This window comes from Octopus bimaculoides, chromosome 7, assembly GCF_046866305.1.
Source record: "Octopus bimaculoides isolate indiv1 chromosome 7, ASM4686630v1, whole genome shotgun sequence".
Taxonomy (NCBI): domain Eukaryota; kingdom Metazoa; phylum Mollusca; class Cephalopoda; order Octopoda; family Octopodidae; genus Octopus; species Octopus bimaculoides.
In genome coordinates, this window is record NC_142934.1 from 29,273,686 (window position 1) to 29,300,687 (window position 27,002).

A 27,002-nucleotide genomic window follows, 5' to 3' on the forward strand; every position below is an offset into this window, starting at 1 on the left:
GAGAGAAAAGTGAGACCTAAGAAGCCTCAGTTGTGGTGTGCAAGAGAGATGATTGCGCTGGTATGGACATGTGGCAAGAATGGATGAAGATAGCTGTGTGTAAAAGTGCCACACCCTAGCAATTGAGGGAACCTGTGGAAGAGGTGGACTCAGGAAGACCTGGGATGAGGTGGTGAAGCACGACCTTCGTACTTTAGGCCTCACTGAGGCAATGACCAGTGACCGGGACCTTTGGAAATATGCAGTACGTGAGAAGACCCGGCAAGCCAAGTGAGAGCATAATCTGTGATCTCTGCCAGAAGTGTAGCCAGCTCACTAATTCTTATCTTTACTTCATTGGTCACTAAAAACCCTGCTTGTGAAGACTTGTTGAAGCAAGTGAATTTGGAATTTGAAATCTGAAATCGAAATCGAACCGAATCCAACAACTGGCAACAATGCCAACCTCTCCTTCATTGGACACTAAACTCTGCTTGCGAAGACCTGTTGGGGCAAGTGAAATCGTAATTGAACCATATTCGATGACTGGCACCTGTGCCAGTGGAACACTAACAGCACTGTCCGAGCATGTTCATTGCCAGAGCAGCTGTCTGACTTCTGTGCTAGTGGCTCGTAAATAGCACCATTTGAGCGTAATCGTTACCAGCGTCGCCTTCTAGCACTTGTGCAGGTGGCATGTTAGAAAATCATTCGAGTGGGGTTATTGCCAGTGCCGCTGGACTGGCTCCTTGCTGGTGGTACATAAAAATCACCTTTTTGAGCGTGGCCGTTGCCAGTACCATGTGACTTGCCCTCATGCCGGTGGCACGTAAAAGCACCCACTATACTCTCGGATTGGTTGGCGTTAGGAAGGGCATCCAGCTGTAGAAGCTCTGCCAGATCAGATTGGAGCCTGGTGCAGCCTGCTGGCTTGCCAGTCCTCAGTTAAATCGTCCAACCCATGCTAGCATGGAAGCGGACGTTAACTAACGATGTTGATGATGATGACACTATATTTGCTCTGAGTAATACATTTCCTCATCACTCTTGCTTCTAGAAACTCAGTGAAATATTACATGGAAGGCAGTGTGTGTGTGTGTATGTATATAAAAAAACAGCTTTATGCTAGAGTTATTCTTTTTATTAAAAACACAGTTATATCTAATACAGTTCTATATTTAAGAGATGAGGAATTATGTACATTATTTACATATGCCCATGGGAATATGGCGTAGTGGTTAAGAGCGCAGGCTACTAACCCCAAGATTCTGAGTTCAATTCCAAGCAGTGACCTGAGCAGTAACAATACTAATAATAATGATAACATCGAAAAATACCTTAGGAATGAGAACCTAGGTTTGAAATTTCCCCAAGACACCTGAAGAAGGCTGCAGGGTATATCAGCCGAAACGTGTTAACAACAAACAAGATGAGGACAAATATCCGTCGAATGTAAATAATGTACAGTTACACTGAAAATGTTCAAAAAACAACTTTTGCCACATTCCAGGGAGAAAAACTAGAAGTAGTTGATAGCTTCCGCTACCTAGGTGACCAAGTTTTTAGCGGGGGAGGGTGCACTGAAAATGTAGCTGCTAGAATAAGAATAGCTTGGGCAAAGTTCAGAGAGCTCTTACCTCTGCTGGTGACAAAGGGCCTCCCACTCAGAGTAAAAGGCAGACTGTATGACACATGTGTACGAACCTCCATGCTACATGGCAGTGAAACATGGGCCATGACTGCTGAGGACATGCGTAGATCGCAAGAAACGAAGCAAGTATGCTCCGATGGATGTGTAATGTCAGTGTGCTTACTCGAGAGAGTGTAAGTACCTTGAGAGAAAAGTTGAACCTATGAAGCATCAGTTGTAGTGTGCAAGAGAGACGATTGTGCTGGTATGGTCATGTGGCGAGAATGGATGAGGATAGCTGTGTGAAAAAGTGCCACACCCTAGTGGTTGAGGGAACTTGTGGTAGAGGTAGACCCAGGAAGACCTGGGATGAGGTTGTGAAGTATGACCTTCGTACTTTAGGCCTCACTGAGGCAATGACTTCTGACCGAGACCTTTGGAAATATACTGTGCGTGAGAGGAGTCAGCAAACCAAGTGAGACCATAATCCAAGGCCACTGCCAGGGGAGTAGCCAGCCCACTTATACGTACCTTTCCTTCATTGGACACTAAACACCGCTTGCGAAGACCTGTTGAGGCAAGTGAAATCGAAATCAAACTAAATTCGACGACTGGCCCCCATGCCAACGTCTCCTTCCTTGGACACTGAACTCAGCTTGCGAAGACCTGTTGGGGCAAATGAAAGCAAAATCGTGATGGCACCTGTACCAGGAGAGAGTCAGCTTAGATGAGATGCAGTTTGGGTTTGTTCCAGGAAAAAGCACCACTAATGCTATATTTCTTGTAAGACAGCTGCAAGAGAAATACCTAGCCAAAGATAAACCTCTGTACCTGGCTTTTGTTGACATAAAGAAAGCCTTTGACAGGGTTCTCTGCTCCCTTATCTGGTGGTCAATGAGGAAACTAGGGATAGATGAATGGTTAGTGAAAGCTGTGCAAGCCATATACAGGGACTCTGTCTGTAAGGTGAGGATTGGCAACGAGTACAGTGAAGAATTGCCCTCCAGGCAATAACACAAGAATTCAAGACTGGATGCCCCTGGGAGCTCCTCAATGCTGATGACCTTGCCCTAATTGCTGAGTCATTATCAGGAGAAGTTTCAAGTGTGGAAGCAAGGACTAGAATAGAAGGGCCTTTTAATCAACCTAGCTAAAACCAAAGTCCTAATAAATAGAAAGGTAGACAAAACACAAACCCCTTCAGGTAGAAGGCCCTGATCGATCTGTAGAAAAGGCGTAGGTAGAAACTCCATAAGTTATAGACACATAAGAGGTGCAGCAATATGAAAGGAAGGCTAACTAGCAAGATAGTTTTTGTATGTGACAGATGCTCAGGAGCAATAAACACTGAAAATGCGCAGAAAACAACCTGTGCCACATTCCAGGGAGAAAAACTGGAAGTAGTTGATAGCTTCTGCTATCTAGGTGACCAAGTTAGTAGCGGGGGAGTGTAGCTGCTAGAATAAGAATAGCCTGGGCAAAGTTCAGAGACCTCTTACCTCTGCTGGTGACAAAGGGCCTCTCGCTCAGAGTAAAAAGCAGACTGTATGATGCTTGTGTACGAACCGCCATGCTACATAGCAGTGAAACTTGGGCCGTGACTGATGAGGACATGCGTAAGCTCGCAAGAAACAAAGCCAGTATGCTCCAATGGACGTGTAATGTCAGTGTGTATACTTGACAGAGTGTAAGTACCTTGAGAGAAAAGTTAGACCTATGAAGCATCAATTGTGGTGTGCAAGAGAAACGATTGCGCTGCTATGATCATGTGGCAAGAATAGATGAGGATAGCTGTGTGAAAAAGTGCCACACCCTAACAGTTGAGGGAACCTGTGGAAGAGTTAGACCCAGGTGATGTGGTGTTGAAGCATGACCTTCGAACTTTAGGCCTCACCGAGCCAATGACTATTGACCAGGACCTTTGGAAATATGCAGTACGTGAGAAGACTCGGCAAGCCAAGGGAGTGCATAATCTGTGGCCTCTGCCAGAAGTGTTGCCAGGGCTGTTATTCATATCTTTACTTCATTGGACACTAAACTCTGCTTGTGAAGACCTGTTAAGGCAAGTGAAATCGTAATTGAGCCATATTCGATGACCTGCACCTGTGCCAGTGGAGCACTAGCAACACTGTCCGAGCATGATCATTACCAGAGCAGCTGTCTGGCTTCCGTGCTAGTGGCACGTAAATAACACCATTTGAGCATGATCGTTACCAGCGTTGCCCTTACAGGCACGTTAGAGAATCATTCGAGGGAGGTCGTTGCCAGTGCTGCTGGACTGGCTCCTGTGCAGGTGGCATGTAAAGAACACCATTTTGAGCGTGGCCGTTGGCAGTACCACATGACTGGCCCTCATGCCGGTGGCACGTAAAAGCACCCACTACACTCTCGGATTGGTTGGCGTTAGGAAGGGCATCCAGCTGTAGAAACTCTGCCAGATCAGATTGGAGCCTGGTGTAGCCATCTGGTTCACCAGTCCTCAGTCAAATCATCCAACCTGTGCTAGCATGGTAAGCAGATGTTAAACAATGATGATGATGATGATATATAATCAGGTAATCCCATAAGTTCTGTCCGATTTTACCTTTTTTAAAAGTGAATGAACTTTAATAGTATTTTAGAATGTCCCAATGGAATTAAAAATTATTTTTATGCATTTGTCTGCCTTTAAACTAATTAAATGTTATTTTACAGAATGATAGAATTAAAATTTCTTTGATTAAAACCCTTTCTAACATGGAAGTATCCAAAGAGCATTTAAGGCACATAATGCTTTATGAGTACAAAAAAGGAAACTCTGCAGCCAAAGCAACTCAAAACATATACTCAGTTTATGGGAAAGAATGCTTGAATGAAAGAACTTGCAGAAGAGAATTTGCAAAATTCAGAAGTGGAGATTTCAGCCTTGAAGATGAAGATCGAACAGTACGTCCAGTTGAGTTTGATGATAAGCTCCTTGAGGCATTACTTGAAGAAAATTCTGCATTATCAGTTGAAGAATTGGCAATAAAGCTTAGTTCAAGCCATACAACTGTTCATCGTCATCTTCAATAACTTGGAAAGGTTCCTAAACTTGGAAAATGGGTGCCTCATGAATTGTCCGAAAACAACTGCAAATCCTGAATTGACATCTGCTCTTCTCTCTTTCTCGTAAACTCATTGCACCCTTTTTGGATAGACTTGTGACTGGTGATGTAAAATTCCAAGCCCTGCGCTACCAACGTCCAAAACTGAATATGAAACTTACAGAGTACACTGGTCCACAGGGAATTTCAATCCCAGAGCCTAAATCAGTGAGAGACCTGGGTATCGACATGAATGATGATACCTCTTTCCAAGTGCACATTACCAGGATGGCGACAAAGTGCAGACGACTGGCTGGATGGATCCTGAGAATATTCAGAACCAGAGATGAGGAAGTCATGATGGTCCTCTGGAGGACATTCGTCCTTAGCCGCCTGGATTACTACTCACAGTTGTGGTCACCCACCAGTGTGAAATTAACAGCGGACCTTGAAGCAATACAGAGAAGATTCACAAAGAAGATTGTCTCTTTGCAACTGCTCAGCTACTGGGAAAGGCTGAAACAGCTAAGACTCTACTCCCTGGAGAGAAGGCGGGAGAGGTATGCAGTAATATACATCTGGAAGATCCTGGAAGGAATTGTGCCAAATTTTGGCATTGAAAGCTACGCCAATGCCAGAACAGGACGACACTGCATAGTGCCAAAGATCCCAGCAATGCCATCGCGCTTCAGGACCAGTTACTGCAACATTTTGGGTTTCAAGGGCCCACAGCTTTTTAATATTCTCTCAAAGAGCCTGAGGAACCTGCACAAAGTAGATGTAGGGGTTTTTAAATCAAAGCTGGACCTCTTCCTGTCGAGAGTCCCGGATGAACCTACGTCATGGCAAGAGGTGCAAATGAGGGTAGCTAAATCAAACTCCATTCTTCACCAAGTGCCACATATTGTAGGAGGCTCCTCGTAATAACAGTGTAGCAAAACGGCAGTGCATCAGCATGGCCGCTGCACTAAGCTGAATCTATAAACAAAAAAAAAATGATATATATATATATATAATAATACATATAAGATATATATATATATATATATTAAATATATAAGATATATATCATATAATATATATATAAGATATATATATATATATATTAAATATATAAGATATATATCATATAATATATATATAAGATATATATATATATATATTAAATATATAAGATATATATCATATAATATATATATAAGATATATATATATATATTAAATATACAAGATATATATCATATAATATATATATAAGATATATATATATATATATTAAATATACAAGATATATATCATATAATATATATATAAGATATATATATATATATATATTAAATATACAAGATATATATCATATAATATATATATAAGATATATATATATATATATATTAAATATACAAGATATATATCATATAATATATATATAAGATCTATATATATATATAATATATATAAGATATATATATATCATATATGTATAAGATATATATATATATATATATATATATATATATATGAATGATATATTTATATATATAAGATCTATATATATATATATAATATATGAATGATATATTTATATATATAAGATCTATATATATATATAATATATATAAGATATATATATATCATATATGTATAAGATATATATATATATATATATATATATGAATGATATATTTATATCTATAATATATTATATATATATGTATTATATACATATTATATATATATGTAATATATACATTATATATATATGTATAATATATATATATATATATATGTAACATATATATATTATATATAGTATATATATTATATATATATTATTTACATATATATGTGGCCTGCAGTGCAATAAACACTGTAAACAAACAGGAAACAACTTCTATCTCATTCCAGGGAGAAAAACTAGAGGTAGTTGATAGCTTCCGCTATCTGGGTGACCAAGTTAGTAGTGGGGGAGGGTGCGCTGAAAGTGTAGCTGCTAGAATAAGAATAGCCTGGGCAAAGTTTAGAGAGCTCTTACCTCTGCTGGCGACAAAGGGACTCTCACTCAGAGTAAAAGGCAGACTGTATGACGCATGTGTACGAACAGCCATGCTACATGGCAGTGAAACATGGGCTGTGACTACTGAGGACATGCGTAAGCTCGCAAGGAATGAAGCCACTATCCTCCATTAGATGTGTAATGTCAGTGTGCATACCCGACAGAGTGTAAGTATCTTGAGAGAAAAGCTGAACATAAGAAGCATCAGTTGTGGTGTGCAAGAGAGACAATTACGCTGGTATGGACATGTGATGAGAATGGATGAGGATAGCTGCGTGAAAAAGTGCCACACCCTAACAGTTGAGGGAACCCGTGGAAGAGGTAGGCCCAGGAAGACCTGGGCTGAGGTGGTGAGGCAAGACCTTCGAACATTGGGCCTCACCGGGGCAATGACTACTGACCGAGACCTTTGGAAATGTACTGCGCGTGAGAAGACCCGGCAAGCCAAGTGAGACCTAAATCTAAGGCCTCTGCCAGGGGTGTAGCCAGCTCACTTATGCACACCTTTTCTACATTGGACATTAAACTCCGCTTGCGAAGACTTGTTGAGGCAAGTGAAATCGAACTAAATCCGACGACTGGCACCCGTGCCAACGTCGTCTCCTTCATTGGACACGGAACTCAGCTTGCGAAGACTTATTGGGGCAAGTGAAAGCGAAATCGGGATAGCACCTGTGCCCAGCGTCGCCTTTCTGGCACTTGTGCCCGTGACATGTGTAAGGATTTTCAAGCGAGATCGCTGCCAGTGCCCCTGGACTGGCTCTTGTGCAGGTGGCACATAAAATACACCATTTTGAGTGTGGCCGTTGCCAGTACCACCTGACTGGCCTTCGTAGGATTTTCGAGCGAGATCGTTGCCAGTGCCCCCGGACTGGCTCTTGTGTGGGTGGCACATAAAATACACCATTTTGAGTGTGGCTGTTGCCAGTACCGCCCAACTGGCCCTCGTGCGGGTGACACGTAAAGGCACCCACTACACTCTCTGAGTGGTTGGCGTTAGGAAGGGCATCCAGCTGTAGAAACTCTGCCAAATTAGATTGGAGCCTGGTGTAGCCATCCGATTTCACCAGTCCTCAGTCAAATCGTCCAACCCATGCTAGCATGGAAAGCAGACGTTAAACGATGATGATGATGATGATGTATACATATATTATACTTATATTATACATATAATACGCATATAATATATATAATATAAATATATATATATATGCATATACGCTTCTCAATGGCAATTTGCAGGTGTCTTTTAGGGATATATAGGATTTATATAATGTATATATATATCCTTACACAAGATAGTAAGATGTACTTTGAGGGAGATTTGGCTGCTATTTCCATTGTCGGTTAGTGTTCTTTGTCATGGTCTGCACGTCACAACTCGCAGCCCACTTTCCATCTTTACAAATGGAGAACTTTTCTTCCTAACCAGAAATGAAGTTATTGATGAGGAAATGTTTAGTTGTTAGTATACTTGGTGAAGCAGGTCTTATTCGTTATATATACATATATATATGTGTGTATATATGATATATATATATATATATATATATATATATGTGTGTGTGTGTGTGTATACATAATATATATGTATGTATGTATATATAATATGTATGTATATATAATATATATATGTATATAATATGTATGTATATAATATATATATGTATATAATATGTATGTATCAGTCAAATCTAATGCTTATCATCCACTTTGTTTTAAATTAATCAAGTATTATTCTTTTACTTGTTTCAGTCATTTGACTGCGGCCATGCTGGAGCACCGCCTTTGGTCAAGCAAATTGACCCCAGCCTAGTAGTTATTGTATCATTCTCTTTTGCCGAACCGCTATGTTACGGGGACGTAAACACAACAGCATCGGTTGTCAAGCGATGTTGGGGGGGTCAAACACAGACACACACACACACACATATATATATATATATATATACATATATACGATCGGCTTCTTTCAGTTTCCGTCTACCAAATAGACTCACAAGGCTTTGGTTGGCCCGAGGCTACAGTAGAGAACGCTTGCCTAAAGTGCCACGCAGTGGGACTGAACCCGGAACCATGTGGTTGGTAAGCAAGCTACTTACCACACAGCCACTTCTGTGCCATATAATATATATAAGTATATATATGTATATATATATATACATATATATATAATATATATAAGTATATATATGTATATATATGTATATATATATATATATATATATATATATATATGCATATATATAATATATGTATGCATATATATAATATATGTATGCATATATATAATATATGTATGCATATATATAACATATATATGCATATATATTTATATATAATACATATATATGTATATATATATATAATATAATATATTCAAGGTGAATATGGTACTTAAATTTAGGCACCAGAATTAAATATGGTATTATCCATACAGTTTCAAAATAAGGTGATTAAAATCAAAATAAGCACCAAGGATATCAAAAGTTAATGCAGTACGATCGTTTCATGCGACTCCATTTATTTAAGCAATGTGAACATAACATCAAATATAAAATGCAGAGCAATCCTCAGCTAGGATTACTATGCATTTTACATTTGATATAATGTTCATATTGCTTAAATAAATGGAGTCGCATGAAACAATCGTACTGCATTAACTTTGGATATCCTTGCTTATTTTGATTATAATATTATATATATATTTATATATTATTTATATTATTATATGGTCGAACGCCACGCATCCTTTTCCAAGTAAGTTTTATCTTTATATATATATATATAAGATATATAAATATATACATACAAGATATACATATATATAAGATATATGTGTGTATGTATATATATATATATATATATATATATATATGTGTGTATGTATGTATAAGTTATTGATGAGGAAATGTTTAGTTGGTATACTTGGTATCTAAGGTAACAGTGAAGCCGGTCTTATTCGTTTAACTGTGTGTTAAGAAAAAAATGATCTTCGTAATTTTGAACTAAGAGATCCAAAGTCTGCAATTCTTTTTTTAACTATATAGAAAGTAGTTTAAAAAAAACTAGGACCCTAAATCCATACCTTATTAATTAAAGTATTTATGTGGATAAAAGGCACGGATATCGTATTTTGCTGTTGTTAGTTGTCTACTGAAAGTACTGTTTCAGTAATGAAAGTAATTAGTGCTTAAACTGTTTAACTTTTTAATGTTGTTTTTGTTGAAGGATGAGAAGTCATTACGAATACAAGCGAAGTGTTTTTATATGCAAAAAAACAAGATGTACAAATAAAATAATGTTCGTAAACACGCTTTAATTGATAGTAAAAATGACGTAATGATAAAATAGTTAAGTTCATAGACTCAAATCAGTTTCTGATTCAAACAATAACTGAAGATTCCGAATCTCTGTTCAAAATAGAAATATGAAGACCGTGAAATAAAAACGGCATAAATACAGAGTTGTACTCCCCAGACTTTGGAAACAATAATAAAGAGAAAGGGTTTAAAAAATTCCACACCTGAAAAAAAAAATACTAATGTTTTCCTGTATCTAAAAGTGCTTCATTGTTCTTTTAGTTTAAATTCGTCTTCTATCTCTCTGAGAAATGGCAGTTATCGATAAAATAGGTATTCTTGAGATGTCCTTGTCTCTCAGATCAGAATATTAAATGATTTAATTGAAGGAGCTACTTTGGATGAGCTTTTAAATACAAATTTGCTAAGTCCTTTCGCTTAAAAACACGTAACCTTTTGCCTAGTCAATAAATAGTATGTATAGCTATTAATACCTCTCTCACTTTCTCTATGTCTCTCTCGTAACTGATATTATCTATTTTTCTTGCCCCCCCCCCTCTCTCTCTCTCTCCCCCTCTCTCTCTACACACAGCTGTTGTCTTCTGAAGCATTCATAACAACACAGAACTATGGTATATCTTGATTATGCTGAGGAGCTACTAACATTCCTTAGGTTCATGTTACTCGAACGAGCTATGTTATTTAAGTTACTCATATCTTCTCATATCCATTCAGAATGCCTCTCTCCCCAAACATCTTTCATGTCCAGAAATATTTATAAAACATATTCATTTCTTTACAATATTTATATGTCAGACTTTAAGATACAATAACTAAAGAGAAAGGAAACCAGGTATCTTAGGGCATTCAGCTTCAACTGCGAATTGAAACCACTTCATGGTCTCTACTACTAGAGCCTTTCTTACCCCTTTTTCCACACACAGTAAGGCCTCAGAGAAGTTGCATAATGGAATAACAAGTTTCTCACAGGGACCCTTTCCTTCTCTGAATGCTGGTCTTCAGTATGTGTAAACCTCATCTGAGATCCCAGGAAATGTCCAGGCACAATTGTGATGTACCCTCTGTACCCCACTCTCATAGGTCCAGTACTCCACAGTAGTCAATAATAATTACATTGTCTGTAGAGAAGAGTGCAAAATATCACAGGATTAACCCGGCCATGCATTCATCTTCCCTACTCCAAGATTGTTAAAATCAGTACCAAGTAAAGTCTTTATCAATTCAACAGGAATTTTAACAGTATCTAATCTTAGAGGGTTTGTGATGCCATGGGCACAACTACATCCAGATAAAACCAATTTAAGAAAAAGAAAAAGCAATTAACATTTTTTTTTTATATATACCCAGGCCTATTCCCCATTTTTTTAGGAGGGGGTTGCCACAAGACACACGCCAGGCATTCCATTCATTTCCCCAGCTCAGAGAGGCGAGCCCTGTTCTGTGATCATGTGAAGGCATAGAACACAACCTCCTGCGACTGGGTGGGGGGACCGGTAGAATGCAGTCACTGTATTCCCTGCATGGCGTAAGAGGTGACTAAAAGGGGTGGGAGTGAAGGGACTGGGAATCCACTCCTTGTAATTTCATATTTCTAAAAAGACAAGGCAACAACAATTAACGTACTTTCTTCAAAATTTGTGGCTTTATGCCAAAATTAATATTTATGCTTATTAACAGGTGGTGAGTTTCTAGAATCATGGTAGCCATGGACAAAATGCTTTGCAGTGTTTAGTTATAGTCTTTTATATTTATATTCTGAATTCAAAATCCTGCCAAGATCAACTTTGCCTTTGATTCTTCTGGATTCTTCTGGGGTCAATAAAATAAAATATAAATCAAGTTCTGAGGTTAATTTGCATTTCTATAATACGCAATGACAAATGACCGAGACCTTTGGCAAGATGTCATGCTTGAGTAGAAAACCCATCAAGCCAAGTGAAATCATAGTTGTAGCGGATACTGTATCACGCAACTGGCACCCATGCTAGTGGCATGTAAAAGTACCCATTACACTCTCGGAGTGGTTGGTGTTAGGAAGGGCACCCAGTTGTAGAAACCATGCCAAATCAGACTGGAGTCTGGTGCAGCCCTGGTCAAACCGTCCAACCCATGCCAGCATGGATGACAGACATTAGATGATGATGATGATGACAATCCTAATATGAAAGTAATTCAAATGTGTTATCTTTTGTCTTCTTTTACTTGTTTCAGTTATTGGAGTGCTGCTGTATTGGAGTACCACCTTGAAAGGTTTAGTTGGTACTTATTCTATCTGTCTCTTTTGCCAAACTGCTGTGGCTGTGTGGTAAGAAGCTTTCGCTTGCCCCAACAGGTCTTCGCAAGCTGAGTTTCATGTCCAATGAAGGAGACGACATTGGCATGGGTGCCAGTCGTCGAATTTAGTTCGATTTCGATTTCACTTGCCTCAAGTGACACTCAGGAAAGGAAAGAAAGAGAATATTACTATATACACACACACACACGCACACGCATATATATATATATATATATATATAATCTTCTTTCAGTTTCCATCTGTCAAACCCACACCTCACAAGGAAATTTTCCATCATTCGCATTCTGTAGTGTCAGCCATGCTTCATGTGTGTATGGGTGTGTTTAGAGGCAAGGAAGTTATGTACACACAATCTCCTTGTTGTTTCAAACTCAATGTCTGTGACTACATCATACCAAATTTTGTCACTAATACCTTTGAAAAAGATATAAATGTCACCGTCTTAACAACCTTCGGTGTTGTATGGTACCAAATACCTATTATGCACTGTAGAGGAGAAGCAGAGATTAATTCAGCAGTCATGTCTGGTATCTAGTTCTAATTCTTTAGTTGGAATTAATTTCACCCCATTTGATGCTGCTTATGTACTTGGGAATGTCATGTTAAATGCAATTTCAAATTTCCCCTAAACTTAGAAGATCTTAGCTTATTACTTAAGAAGTCAGTGATTTGATATTTATTACTTTTGTTTTCATTTATTCAGTCAAATTAAGACAATTTCTCTTCCGAGAATGAATTCCTTTTGGATGCTATCTGCATGAAAGAATGATATGTAATGCTGGGAGCATTGAAAAGACCTCCTGTCAGTGTTACTTTAATGTCCACTTTTCCATACTTGCTTGGGTCGGACAGAATTAATTCATTCATTGAGAGATATTTTACATGGGTACATACCCTTGTTGTATCTAACCTTCACTTGTTTCCAAGCAAAGAAATATTTTCCGTTGGCCAGATATCTTTTTATGAAAGATTGGAAACAAATAACACCATTTGTATGATAGTAGCACTCATTTACAACTTCGACACAATGTCAAGACAGTGATTCACACACACACACACACACACACACACACACACACACACACACACACACACTCACACACACTCACACACTCTCTCTCTCTCTCTCTCTCTCACACATATGTACAGTGGACTTTTTTCATTTTCTGTCTACCAAATCCACTCTCAAGGCTTTGGTTGGCCAAGGGCTGTGTGGCCCCTTGGACACTTGTCCATGGTGCCACACAGTGGTACTGAACTTGAAGCCACATGGCTGGGAACACATACAACGCAGCTAAGAACAGGAAAAAATGTATTATAGCCCTTAACTAATAAGACTTCTTCAGAGAGATCATGAATTACTGTACTTATCCTTGGGCACTATCTATATGAAAAACACAATAGTCACATTACTTTTAACATAGTTAATGCAGGGAGTGTCAAATATTAGTAGCTAACTAGAATGTTAACATCCTATTGAAAATTGTCTTAGTAAAAAGAGTAGTTCTATTATGATTCCATTACAAAACAGAAATGAATGATAGAGAAAAGGTTTAGGTTTTTTTTTTTGTTCCTTTAAGTTAGGAAGTTTCTCACTTTGTTCAAAAGTGAAAGTAAACTAGGTTAGTACAATTTGTGTGATATTGTGCATTTCAAAATGGGCTGACATGTGCAATCTCATGCAGTATTGTGTTGCACAGGAAGTGAAATGTTTGACTTTAAAAGCATCTAAGAGTTAGGTATCATTTGAACATTTCTATTATCTTTCTATACCTACATGTGTATGTTACAGTTCGTTTACTTAATGATTCTCCTATCACTATTATAATGAGGTTCTATGCTTTACTGAAGAAGTCTCATAAGGCCAAAACATGTTTGAAGTTGCCTCACATGTTTGTTGAAAGAATTAAAATAATGTTATTAATCAATGACTATATTGCATTTTCTCAATATATAGTTACGTCTAGTGTTTTTCTCTTTTTTTTATGATCCCTGCATTAAATATGTTAACATTAGCTTAACCAAGAGAATAATTGTTCGGTTATATGAAGAGAAAGCAGAGCTCTGCTAAAAATAAATCTTTTGGTTAGCGGCTGCTAGGTTTAGATAAAGTTTTCCCACTATTGGTCGAACAGCTGCAGTCAGTTTCATGTTTAATCTTGTTTCTGTTTTCTTCTTTTTTGTTTTTGTATGTGTGTGTGGGTGTGTGGGTGCATTTATTTTAAATAGTAGCTGGCAAAGTTTCCAGAGAAATTGAAGGTTGGATGTAGAAAATGAAGAATTTAGTGTGGTGGGTAGGTAGCAAGTTTCTCTGACCATATAAGGTTGAACTTAAATCTTACATTATAGTACAAAATAATGGAATATTTGATTCTATTACCATTGTTGCATTATGTTTATTAGTATTAAGATACATTTCTGTTTCTGTTTGTTTTAGGTTACATCAGGAAGCTTGGCTGCCAAATGTGGACTCCAATCAGGAGATATTATTTTGAGGATTGGCAAGTTAGTTACTGAAACTCTCAAACACAAAGAAGCACAAGATGCCATTCTTTCTTATGGAAATAAACTTGATCTTTTATTGCAAAGGTAAAGAGCTACAATGTGAAAAAGTTATATTGATACATACATGCATATAAATACACACACACACACACACATATGTATATGTATGTATATATATGTGTGTGTGTGTTTCATTTATGTACTTTAAAGCAGTCATTTTTCAGCTTCTTTCCACAGCAAGAAAACGGTATTTATTGAATTGGTTTTATGGTATGTTTAGCATCTGCTCATTTAGAATGTTGGCGTTTTATTTCTAATAGAATACTAAGAATATGAAGTCTAGATTAGGACCTTTGATCAGATAGTGATAACATACCAGGGAAATTAGTCATTCTATTATGGAGGCAATGGAATGATGCTTGATGGGTGAAAAGGTACTGAATTGAAATGGAAGTGTAGTAGAGTAGAAGTAAGCCACAGAATTAACTAATAATAATTAACACAGACCTCAGAACATTAAGCTTTCCAGATAAGACAATACAAGGTCAAGATGTATGAGTATATAATTAATGTATTACAGATTAATCAAGTAGCGATAAAATTAGCTGGTGAATTGGCAGAGTTATTAAAGCATAAGTTAGAATACCCCATGTGTGATATGTATTTCAACTCTCTGAGTTTTGAGTTCAAATCTCACCATGGTCAACTTTGTTTTTCATCCTTTCAGGGTCAATAAAAACATACCAATCCAAGAGTGGTGAATTGATGGAACTGTAAGAATGTTGAACTGCAAGATTTGTTCTGGCTGTTTTCATTCTGAGTTCAAATCCTGCCATGGCCAACTTAAGTGGTAGACTTACTCTGTCACACAGTTTAATGGCACCACTAGATACCTTTGGTACTTTTAGCAGACTTTATTCTATTGCAAGCATTTGGTCATGGTTGCTGCTTTGAGGATACCTTCCTGCCTCACTCCTTCCCACTATTTCTTTAAAGGATCTTGAACACTGCCTTCCCTCCTGACTAAAACAGTTAATAAGGACTCTAATCTATTATCTTGATTAACATTATTTAGGATGAAGTTTCATGTTTGGTTGTTGATGATCAGGGTCATTGTGGGTAAAAACAAAGTACTTTGTGAGTAAGAGACAGTCCACTGGATAATAGACAGTTCATTGTGGGTAATAGTTTGTTGTAGGTAAAAGACAGATTTTATATAGAAATAATTAGATTACATATAGCAGCCATCAAATTTTAAAATTTAAATATTTAAATTTCCAAGTTGAAATTCAAACTTTGGTTTGTGTGATATTAAGACCATGTAGTAACAATGATTATTGTAACTCAGATTGATGATGTGGTTAACCAGTCTACATAAAAATATGATTGCGATATGTTACAATCATGTACATGGCTGTTGATGTGCAGCCCCACAACTCAAAAGTTGATCAAAGAGAGCATTTTATTTCTTTTTGTTTAGCCATCCTACCTTTATTTTCTACCTTGCTGCCTTACAAGTTATTGTGTTTTGCAAATTCATTGAGAAGATGGATAGTGATTATGTAAAAGTTCCTTCATTGATTTGTGTTGTGTTTGTGTGTGTGTGTGTGTGTGTGTGTGTGTGTGTGTGTGTGCACGCGCAAAGTTGATCAATTCTGTAAAGCAACTCTATTGGATAGTGGATTCATTTCATGCTAAAAAGAAAAAAAAGAAAATGAAAATCATTGTGATTAGTTCTCACTTCTCTCCTTACTAATTATTTCTTGCAAAACCTCCTTAATAGCTTAATTGTTGATTTCCTGTTTACAGCAATAGTGGAACATATTACAGGAGTTAATTTGATGGTTTTCTTACAGTGGTAATTTAAGCAAAGTGTTTGTGTGTGTGTGTGTAAGTGTAATTTTAGTATTTATAGGAGTTGCAAATAAATCAATTTCCTTAATAGTAGTTATTGGTTTTCTAAACATGGTCTCTCTTATATTTATAACAAAAAATGCCAAAAGGATTGAGCAAGATGTGGTCCCTTCTCTTACAAAGGGCAGAAAACTCTAAATAAGAACCACCTTGCACCATGTTGACCTGTCTAGCCCATACTAATATGGAAAGTGGATATAAAATGATGATATGCTTCAAAAAATCCTCCCAGATTCACCATTCTTGATAGACGTTCTAACAGCAAATGCACAGAGTGCATTGGTCCAAACAATGATGGTAATTGAAAAACCATGGCAAAACATTAGCTGTATGGTGTCACATAAAAAGCACTGATAATGATGCCATGTAAAAAGCACTGGTATTGGTATCATGTAAAAAGCACCCAGTACATTCTGTAAAGTGGTTGGCAAAACATTAGCTGTATGGTGTCACATAAAAAGCACTGATAATGATGCCATGTAAAAAGCACTGGTATTGGTATCATGTAAAAAGCACCCAGTACATTCTGTAAAGTGGTTGGCATTAGGAAGGGCATCCAGCTGTAGAAATCAGGCCAAAACAGATGATGGAACCTGGTGTAACCCCTGGCCTTGCCAGTTCCTATCAAACCGTCCTACTCATGCCCACATGGAAAACAGATGTTACATGATGATAACACCAATGACTATGGGAGGGTTTTCTGCTGTTTCCTGTGTGTATGTATATATATATATATATATATCTTGAAAAACAATTAAGGGTTAGTGACAGGAAGAGCATCTGGTGTAAAAAACACTACCTCAACTCTCTGCCCAAACCTATACTATTATAGAAAAAAAACAAATATGATAGCAAGCTTAACTTCATTTAAAAATTCAAAGCCACCAGCATATAAATTTCATTTTCTGGAAAATTAATTGATCCTTGATATATTGAAACATTTTCTTAACAAAATATTTTTTCTTGTTATTATTTACAGGATTAATATTTAGAATAGTTATGTATTGACACATAACTATCCCCCCCTCCCTCTCTCTCTCTCCCTTTCTCATATCACATCTTAGATTAGTATTTTTTATAATTGATGTTCCCTTCAGAACCCTAGAGGCCCTATGAGAGGGTCACTAGGGTTTCTGCATGAAATAGTAATTGACTCATTATTTATTCAACCCCCACAGCATATTGCTTGGTATGGTAAAATCTTAGCAACTTTAGATAGCAAGGTAAACTTAGAGGAACAAGTACCCCTTAACTCTTTTGATACCAACAACATTTCCTGTTTTAAAGTGATCTAAATTAAAACCTTCTAAAAAAATTTTGCTATGTTCCAAACATCAGCTTAATCACAAAGATATTTTACTAAATTCTTCATTATTTTCAAAATTAATTGAAACAAAGGCAGTGTGTCTTAGTAGAAATATGTTAACAGTGACCATCTTAATAGGGAATAAAGGAATTGGGTCTAAACAAAGTCTTGGTTAAGATGAAGTTTTCTTACACCTTTGTGGCATCTGCTGGATATAAAACTGACAGACCATTGAAAGACAGTTTTCTTGGTTTGTTTAATCTCATAAAATTTAACATAAATGATAGAGAAAGAAAAATTATTAATCAATATATATACATAATAATTTTTTAGATATGGGTTATCTCGAACATTCAATGGACATAAAGGGTTCCCGAAAAGATACAGTGTTGGGAAATGCTGCCCCTGTCTAATCCTATTTCATTGCAATAAGTTTAATTATAGACACTACTCATAAATAGTGTGTATATGTATGTTTGTGTGTGTGTGTACATGTGTGTGTATGTGTGTTAATATTTAGCAGAAGCAACAGGGTGACTAAGGGTTGAGAGTCTCATGCGTTGGCATAGGGCTGCTCGTAACCAATTATTAGACCTCAATATACTTATATTTTGTGGCATTAGTAAAGTTTGGCAGCAAGGTGGGATGAATTATTAGATCTTTTGTGCTCTGAACTTTAATATAAATGATCAACTTATTAGAGAGCATATTATTGATAAACAAATGACAAAGGAACCGGTGTCTGGCTTTAGGGAGATATATACATTAACTTACATATGTTTCTACTATAAGGAACTGAGCACCCAAAGTTAAGTGCCAGTGCAACATCTTATAACTTTCTTTGAACCACTGTGCATGTGGAAGAGAAAGATAAGACTTTGCTGGCATATGGAAGATATCAGTTGCCTAAGGAAGACATAGGACAAAGTGGTGAAGATTGATTTGAAGAGGTTGATTCTTATGAAAGAGATGATAAATGGTGGAATGCTTTGCCATGGAAAACCTGCCAAGACCATTTAAACTTGACAAAATGAATGTAAAGAAGATAATAGTAGTGTTGTTGGGGGATGTATACTAGCTACAATTTAGTCCACCCCATGCCAGCATGAACAACGGACACTAAATGATAGTAGATATATATATATATATATATATATATATATATATATATACACACACACACAGGCAAATATACACAACCAGGCCTATATACAGTTTCTGTCCTCCAAATTCACTCACAAAGTTTTGGTTGGCTAAGGGCTATAGTCTAGACACTTACATGAGGTGCCATGCAATGGGACTGAACCTGAAACTATGTGGTTGCAAAGCAAGCTTTGTAACCACATGGCGATGCCTGTGCCTTGTCAACATTTCTCACATGTAACTCACGACTTTCTATTAGGATGTGGCAAGGCAAGCAATTGGCTATTATAGATTAACTCCTGCATCAGTTGCAACATTTATGGATTATCTGAAAAGCTCTCTCTCTCTCCTTCCCTCCCTTCCCCCCTGCTCTCACCACCTGTCTTTATTGCCATACATCACTCTCTCCCTCCCTCTCACACAGTATCTCCTCTATTTCTCATTATTAACATCCACCATTCTCTCTTACCCCATGATGCCATTCCTATGTTTTCTATTCAATCTCCTCATGAACAACCTACATATAGCTGTCTGAAATTCCTTCACTCTTTTCCTTTGCTATATTCTCTATCACCTTCTCATTCCTTGTACTCTAGATCACCCATCTTATTCTCTACTCTACTCTACTCTCCTAATCATGTTGCCTTACATGAATAACACACTGAACATTAGAAAGGATTCTCTAGTCTTTTTGAGGACACATCAACTTTTCTAGTGCTGGTGCCATTACAAAATGCACATAGCATACTCTGTAAAATGGTTGGTGTTAGGAACAGTATTCAGCTGTTGAAACCATGCCAAAAAATTGAGTGTAAGAGCAAGACATGATCCCCCTAACATACCCAGGAAGGCAATGACTCCTAATTGACCTACCCAACACATATCAGCATGGAAAAACTGACTGGTAGTGGTGGCAACAGCAGGAGCTGTTGTTGTTGTTGTTGTTGTTGTTTGGTATATTTAACCTTTAGCATTTAAATTGGATATATCTGGTCTAGATATCATACCTGTTTTATGCCCACACATACGCTACAATGTAACTTTAAAAATAAACAGTAAAATCTTTGAGATCTTGAAGCTACAAGATAAAGCATGATTAATTCAAAAGCAATGTGAATAAATAAGCATTAGATTTGACCGAGTAATCTGAATGCCAAAGGGTTAAACATGTCTGTCTAATATTGTTAACATTATGTTCATCTAATGACAGTGAATTAGCAGAATTGTTAGAGCGATGGATATTGTTCCAATTCTCTTTACTCTGAGTTCAAATCCCACTGAATTCAACTTTGCCTTCCATCCTTTTGTGAGTTGATAAAAATGTACCAACCCAAAGCAGTGGATTGGCAGAACTTTTCAAGTGATATATAACAGCAGACCCCAATTATTTTTTGCATCACAGACTGGATTCCTGCCAGACAATTTTTCCACAGACCAAGGGAATCATGTGCATAACAAAACACAATAAAATGCATAATCATAATCATTTAATGTCCATTTTCCATACTGACATGAGTTGGATGGTTTGACAGGAGCTGGCCAGCTCAGGAGCTGGGTGCTTTTATGCAGCACTGACATGAGCACTTTTATGTGGCACTGGCACTGGCACAGGTGCTTTTTATATGGCACCAGCACCCATAGCCTGCAAGATTAGGATCACTCAGCTGAAGTGGGATGTAGGTGACATGCCTGTAGGCAAGGACAACCACGATTTTACTTAGCTTGACGTGTCTTCTCAAGCACAGCAAAACACCAGAAGTCTCAGTCCCTTGTCATGCCTTCTATGAGACCCAATGTCTGAAGATCCTTTTTCACCATTTCATCCCATGTCTTCCTGGGTCTTCCCCTTTTACATGTTCCCTCCACAGTTAGAGATTGGCACTTCTTAATGCAGCTGACTTCATCCATACACATTACATGACCATACCAGCACAGTCTTCTCTCTTGCACTCTATATTTTCTCTCAAATACATATATAATGCAAAAAACATCTTGCAGACTGTAATAGTCACTGAAATAGAAATACAATTTTAAAAATTTATTCTTTCTGTTCAGTCTGGTATCAAATGTTCCATGGCTTGGTACTGGTCCCTGATATATAAGTTGCCTTGCAGTATCTATACCAGTACTTTCCAGTCTGCAGCAATTCCTGCAACTACTGGTGCCAAACTGTACCAGCTTTAAAAAGCTGGTCTTTCTCTTTGAAATGATCATTAGTGGTGCAAAGAAAGGAAACTTGTGAACATGGGCAATTGCCACTCTTAAAAGAGAAAATAAGAACTCATTCAAGCATGGCTGTGTAGGTATGAAGCTTGCTTTCCAACCATGTGGTCTTGGATTCAGTCTCCTTGCATCACATCTTGAGCAAGTGTCTTCTACTATAGCCCTGGGCTGACCAAAGCCTTGTCAGTGAATTGAACTGACAAAAACTGAAAGAAGCCCATCGTATATGTGTGTCCATGTGTGTTTGTATTGCATTTGTTCCACCACTACTGCTTGACAACCAGTGTTGGTTTGTTTATGTCCCTGAAACTTAGTGGTTTGGCAAAAGAGGCTGGTAGAATAAGTACCAGACTTAGAAATAAATAAATTTTGTTCAACTAAATCTCTTCATGGCAATGCCCCAGCATGGTTGCATTCCAGTGAGTGAAAGAAGTGAAAGATAAATGATAAAAGAAAGCTTGCACATACATGTGCAAAAAACATGGCCAAGCCTAATCGGCAGATTCCCTCTCTTCCTCTACACCCTCTAATCATAAGTGTCGTGTTTCTTATGTCATTTGTCATTTGTATTAAAATTTTTAGCCATTCATTTATAATATGCATTGTTGAGGATAATTTGTGTGGAAAACATTCAATCAAGATGGGATGTTTAGCTTTATTGGACTTTAGTAGAAAAAACGTAATCTGCTGGTCTTACGTGGCAGGTGAATTACCCGTGAAACAGGTGAGATGCTTGTTGAGATTGGAAAGTTTAATCCTTCAGCATAAAGATTATTTTGCTAAATGTGAGGATTATATATTCACATTGTTTTGAATTAATAACGCATTATCTTGTAACTTCAAGATTTTGACGATTGATTGTTTATATTTAGAATGACGTTGTGGATAGGTGTGAGAGGTCACATGTAACCAGTTTGAACATAAAACAGGTAGAATATTTGAGCCAAGTATGGATATGGCTGCTTTAAATGCTAAAGAGTTAATAAAAGTAAAGGTAGTGAGTGTTGGCAATGTAAGCATTTTGAGATAGGCCTTCAATGCTTCATCACATGTCTTCCTAGATCTCCATCTTCCATATTTACATTTATACACATTCATGGCTTCATCACTCCTGAAGGAGGAATCCCTCCCTGCACTCCTTCCACTATTGTTTATCTCTGGCCATTCATGGCCATGTAGGCCCCAGGTAGCAGGTGAGATCATCTCACCATCTTGTCTTTGGTCAGCCTCTTGATTTTGTCCATTGTCTCGGTGTCCATTCCACCATCCTGATTGTCTTTCAGTTGCACGATGTGGCTAGCCCATCTAAATTTGTCCTCCTTGATGATTCTTATATTGTTGACTCTCATATGCTGTCAAATCCAGGTGTTGGTTTTCTTGTCCTATAGTGTAATGCTGAACATAATTCATTCCATTTTCTCTTGGGCTACTATGTGGGCATTCATGATGGTAGTGTTGAGGGCCCATGTTTCACAGTCATAAATCATCACTGGCAGGATGCACTTGTTGAAGATCTTTCTTTTACAGTTCTATATTTAAGAGATGAGGAATTATGTACATTATTTACAGTTAACGGATATTTGTCCTCATTTTGTTTGCTGTTAACACAATGTTTTGGCTGATATACCCTCCAGCCTTCATCAGGTGTCTTGGGGAAATTTCGAACCTGGGTTCGAAATACCTTAGGAATGAGAACCCAGGTTCGAAATTTCCCCAAGACACCTGATGAAGGCTGGAGGGTATATCAGCCAAAATGTTGTGTTAACAACAAACAAGATGAGGACAAATATCCGTCAACTGTAAATAATGTAAATAATCTTTCTTTTAATTTTCATGGGAGAGTGAGAGATGGGAAATGGGTGGGGGAGGGAATATATTGAAAAACGACAAGTGTGGAGTGGATAATAAGTAGGGATGGTAGGTAAGAGCAGGTGACAACTGTACAGATTGGATGAGGTTGAGCAGTAATGAATGGTGGATAAGGGATAAGGGTGACCAATGATGCTTGGGGTGGAGAAAATAAGATTAAGGATGAGGGATGTATACCAAGTGAAATGGTTCTGGATAGTGAAAAAGATAGGTGGCATCAATAAAAGCAGCAGTTAGAGAGATGAAGGGTGGTGGGCGTATCTTGAGGGGGAAATTAAGCAAAGGGCCCAGTTGTGCATACACACACACACACTCATACATACGGCACTTCCAAACCTTAATTTCTCTGTGTTGGGTGGATCTTTTCAAGAACCACACATTGTCAGACATCTCTGTTCCTTAACATTTATTCCTTGAGGTTCAAGCTCCTGAGATCAGCCTTCACCACTTTGTCCCTTCCTTGTTGTCCTGGGTCTTTCCATTCCACAAGCTCCATCAAGATTTATACAGTTGTCTTTATGCATATGCATTGCATGTCCATGCCAGCACAGTTTTCTTTCTTGCACACTATACCTAATTCCTTTTCCGTCTGGTTTTTCTCTCAGCACATTTTGTACTATGTTAGTCTTGCACACTTACACTGCACATCCAATGGAGCATGGTCACTCTATTTTTTATTTTTCCAGCATTCTCTAGTCCTCTGCATTCAAGACTCGTGCCTCATTTCCATGCAGCATCACAGTTCTAAAGCAAACATCATACAATCTGCCTTTCATTTTGAGGAAAAGGGCTTTGTTGCCAGTAACGATAGCTACTCTCTGAACTTTTTCGATTTTATTCCTATCTTGGCTACAATGCTTTTGGAACAACCATCTCCCCTGCTAATTACATCTCCTAAGTAACAAAATCAATCAACTACATCTAGTGAGCCAGCCAGATATTTAAAAGAATCTATTTCAGGTGTACTCATAGTATGTACTATTCCAATGTATCTGTCACATATAAAGCTTACATTCCCTACTAGTCTACCTGTGATTTTACTACACCTTTTGTGTTTCCATAGCTTACATTGCATATAGAGTTTATACCTGCACCTTTCTTGCCTTCTCTCTTACTGAGTATTCTGCATATCAAGCAAAACCATTTCCTTGACAATACCAGAGTCCTGACTTCTCTCGAAACAAAAAACAATTTTATTTACTCTATGTACCCAGACTTTGTGGACACCCTGTAGGTTTAGCTTCCATGCTTGGTCACATTTTGTATGAAAATGCTTATAGTCAGATTATTTGAATCTAGAAAGTATTTTAATGAATTCCTCCTCCAAAGGGGGTGAAATATAGTCAGCCCCAGTTGTATTTTGAGCTTAAAATTGATAATACCAAGGTTAAGTATTGTAACACATCAAGTCTAGCATTCTTTCATTTCTATCAAATTTCATCCCTTTTTTAAATAGTAGTAAATATCAATGGTAAACATATTCTCTTCCTCATCATCATTATTTTCATTGTCATCATTTTTAACACCCACTTTTCTGTGCTTACATGGGTCAGATGAATTTTCTTGAAGCAGATTTTCTGCAACAGGAAGGGCATCAACCCTCACCTGTTTTCACTCACGGTAATATTTCCCCATGGCAAGACATGTTTTCAGAGAGTATTAGAAATAAACAACATCACTTGAATGACACTAGCATTCATTTACAACTATTACATGGTGTCAAAACAAAGGCACTAACACACACATACACTCATCAAACTGGATATGCACTCATCCTACATGTCTTCTGTTAACTCTCTGTGTATCTCTCTTTTTGTGTTTCTTTCCTTCTTTCCATCTCTCTACACACATGATTCTTGTGTTGTCAATAATTTTTTTTTTAATTTCAGCTAAATAGGGAAGATACTGTATATCTGCACTTTTACTTAGTACAGCACCTAAATTTCTTAAATCTTCATGCCGGTTTTTTAAAATTAAAATCTCAGAACAATATACTCCAGAAATACTGAAAATGTGCTTAATTCATTTTGCGATCTCAGTACCAGCTGAAGCAAAGGTCAGCAGGGCTTCCCAACAAGTTCCTTGAATATCTTCCAGACATTAAGTAGAATATTAGTATCAAACTTTGGAACAGGGCCAACAATTTTAGAGGAGGGGTAAGTCAGTTACATCAACCCCAGTATTCAACTGGTACTTATTTTATCAACCCTGAAAGGATGAAAGACAAAATGACCTTGGCGGAATTTGAACTCAGAATATGAAGACGGACAAAATACCACTAAGCATTTTGCCCGGCATGCTAACAATTCTGCCAGCTCACTACCTTAAAGATTAAATAAAATGTATTTCATTTTTAACTTTTTATTTACACGAAGCCCTTTTGTTGATTAAATTGAGTCTTATGGTATGATTCTTTTTATCAACCCTGGAGGAATAAAATAGCAAACTTTATCCTAGCATAAATTTGAACTTAGAATGTAGATATTTAGTGCAGCACTATAGTGTCTTTATTTTTACCTTTGATATATAGATAATGATATTGTCATAATTGAGTAGCTTAGTTAAAATTGGGTGTTATTAATGCATTTTCCAACTATCATTTGATAATATAACTGAATGAAGAGCTGGCAGAATTTTTAGAATATTAAGAAATGTAACTTGCAATCCTACCAGGATCATATTTGCCTTTTATCCTTTCAGCTTTTATGAAATAAACTATCAGTCAAGTATTGTAGTTGATGGTATCGAGTAAACTGCCTATCCTTACGATTGAGGCCTTATGCCTAAATCAGAAATCATTGTTAAATAACTAGAGTGTCACTCATAATATGATGTGTAAGTTTGGAAATTTATTTTTGCAACCATTGGTGATTCTAAGAAATATGGCATACATATGATAAGTATACTTCAACTTTTATCAGATTTTGTAGTGCTTCTCCTAAATGATGAAATAAATACTTTATTTTCAAAAGAAAATAGTTATTACCTTAAAATGAAATTAAATAAAATGAATTTCTCACTTTGTATATTTGCTATAAATATGTTATTATATTTCTAAATTTTATCAGTATAATCACAATATTCTCCATTGAAAACCTATCTCTGCAAAATTTCATTTAACCCTTTAACATTCAGATTACTCTGTCAAATGTAATGCTTATTTATTCTCATTGTTTTGGATTAATCATGCATTATCTCTTAGCCTTGAGATTTCCATGACGTGATTATTTATTTTTAGAATGACATTGTAGGGTAGGTGTGAGATGCCTGAATCAGAACAATTTGAACAAAAAACAGACAGAATATTTGAGCCAGATATGGTTGCTTTTGTATATATTTTTTCAGAAAGGTATAAGAATCAAAATAGGTGGTAGGACACCAAACTGGATATGCACTCATCCTATACCTCTTGTTGTTAACCCTTTCTATATCTTTCTTTTACTCTCTTTCTCCCTCTCTTTCTTTCTCTATATGATGTAAGGCATGACTAGAAAAATCAACCAATCAAATCATAGAAATATAACAAGTTAGGGTGATAACGGTTTTAACAATAATGCTAATAGTCATGCGATGGTGTGGATGAGGGGATAATAATGACAAAGACACACTGATGAGACAATAGATTTGATATTTTACAAAATGAGATTTGGTGTATTTTGTAGTTTTGAATTGAAAGATCTTATGTTAGTTGGGTT

General features: G+C 37.0%; 1 protein-coding gene across 4 annotated transcripts in view; it reads left to right on the forward strand.

The window, feature by feature from the left end:
• Window positions 1-27,002, forward strand: part of LOC106868486 (PDZ and LIM domain protein 7) — a 156,215-nt gene that overhangs the window by 15,323 nt on the left and 113,890 nt on the right. For all 4 annotated transcript variants that reach the window (XM_089355080.1, XM_089355082.1, XM_089355081.1 and 1 more), the window contains exon 2: window positions 14,785-14,936. In XM_089355080.1, coding sequence (XP_089211206.1) covers window positions 14,785-14,936 — 152 coding nt within the window. The remainder of the gene's footprint in view (window positions 1-14,784; window positions 14,937-27,002) is intronic.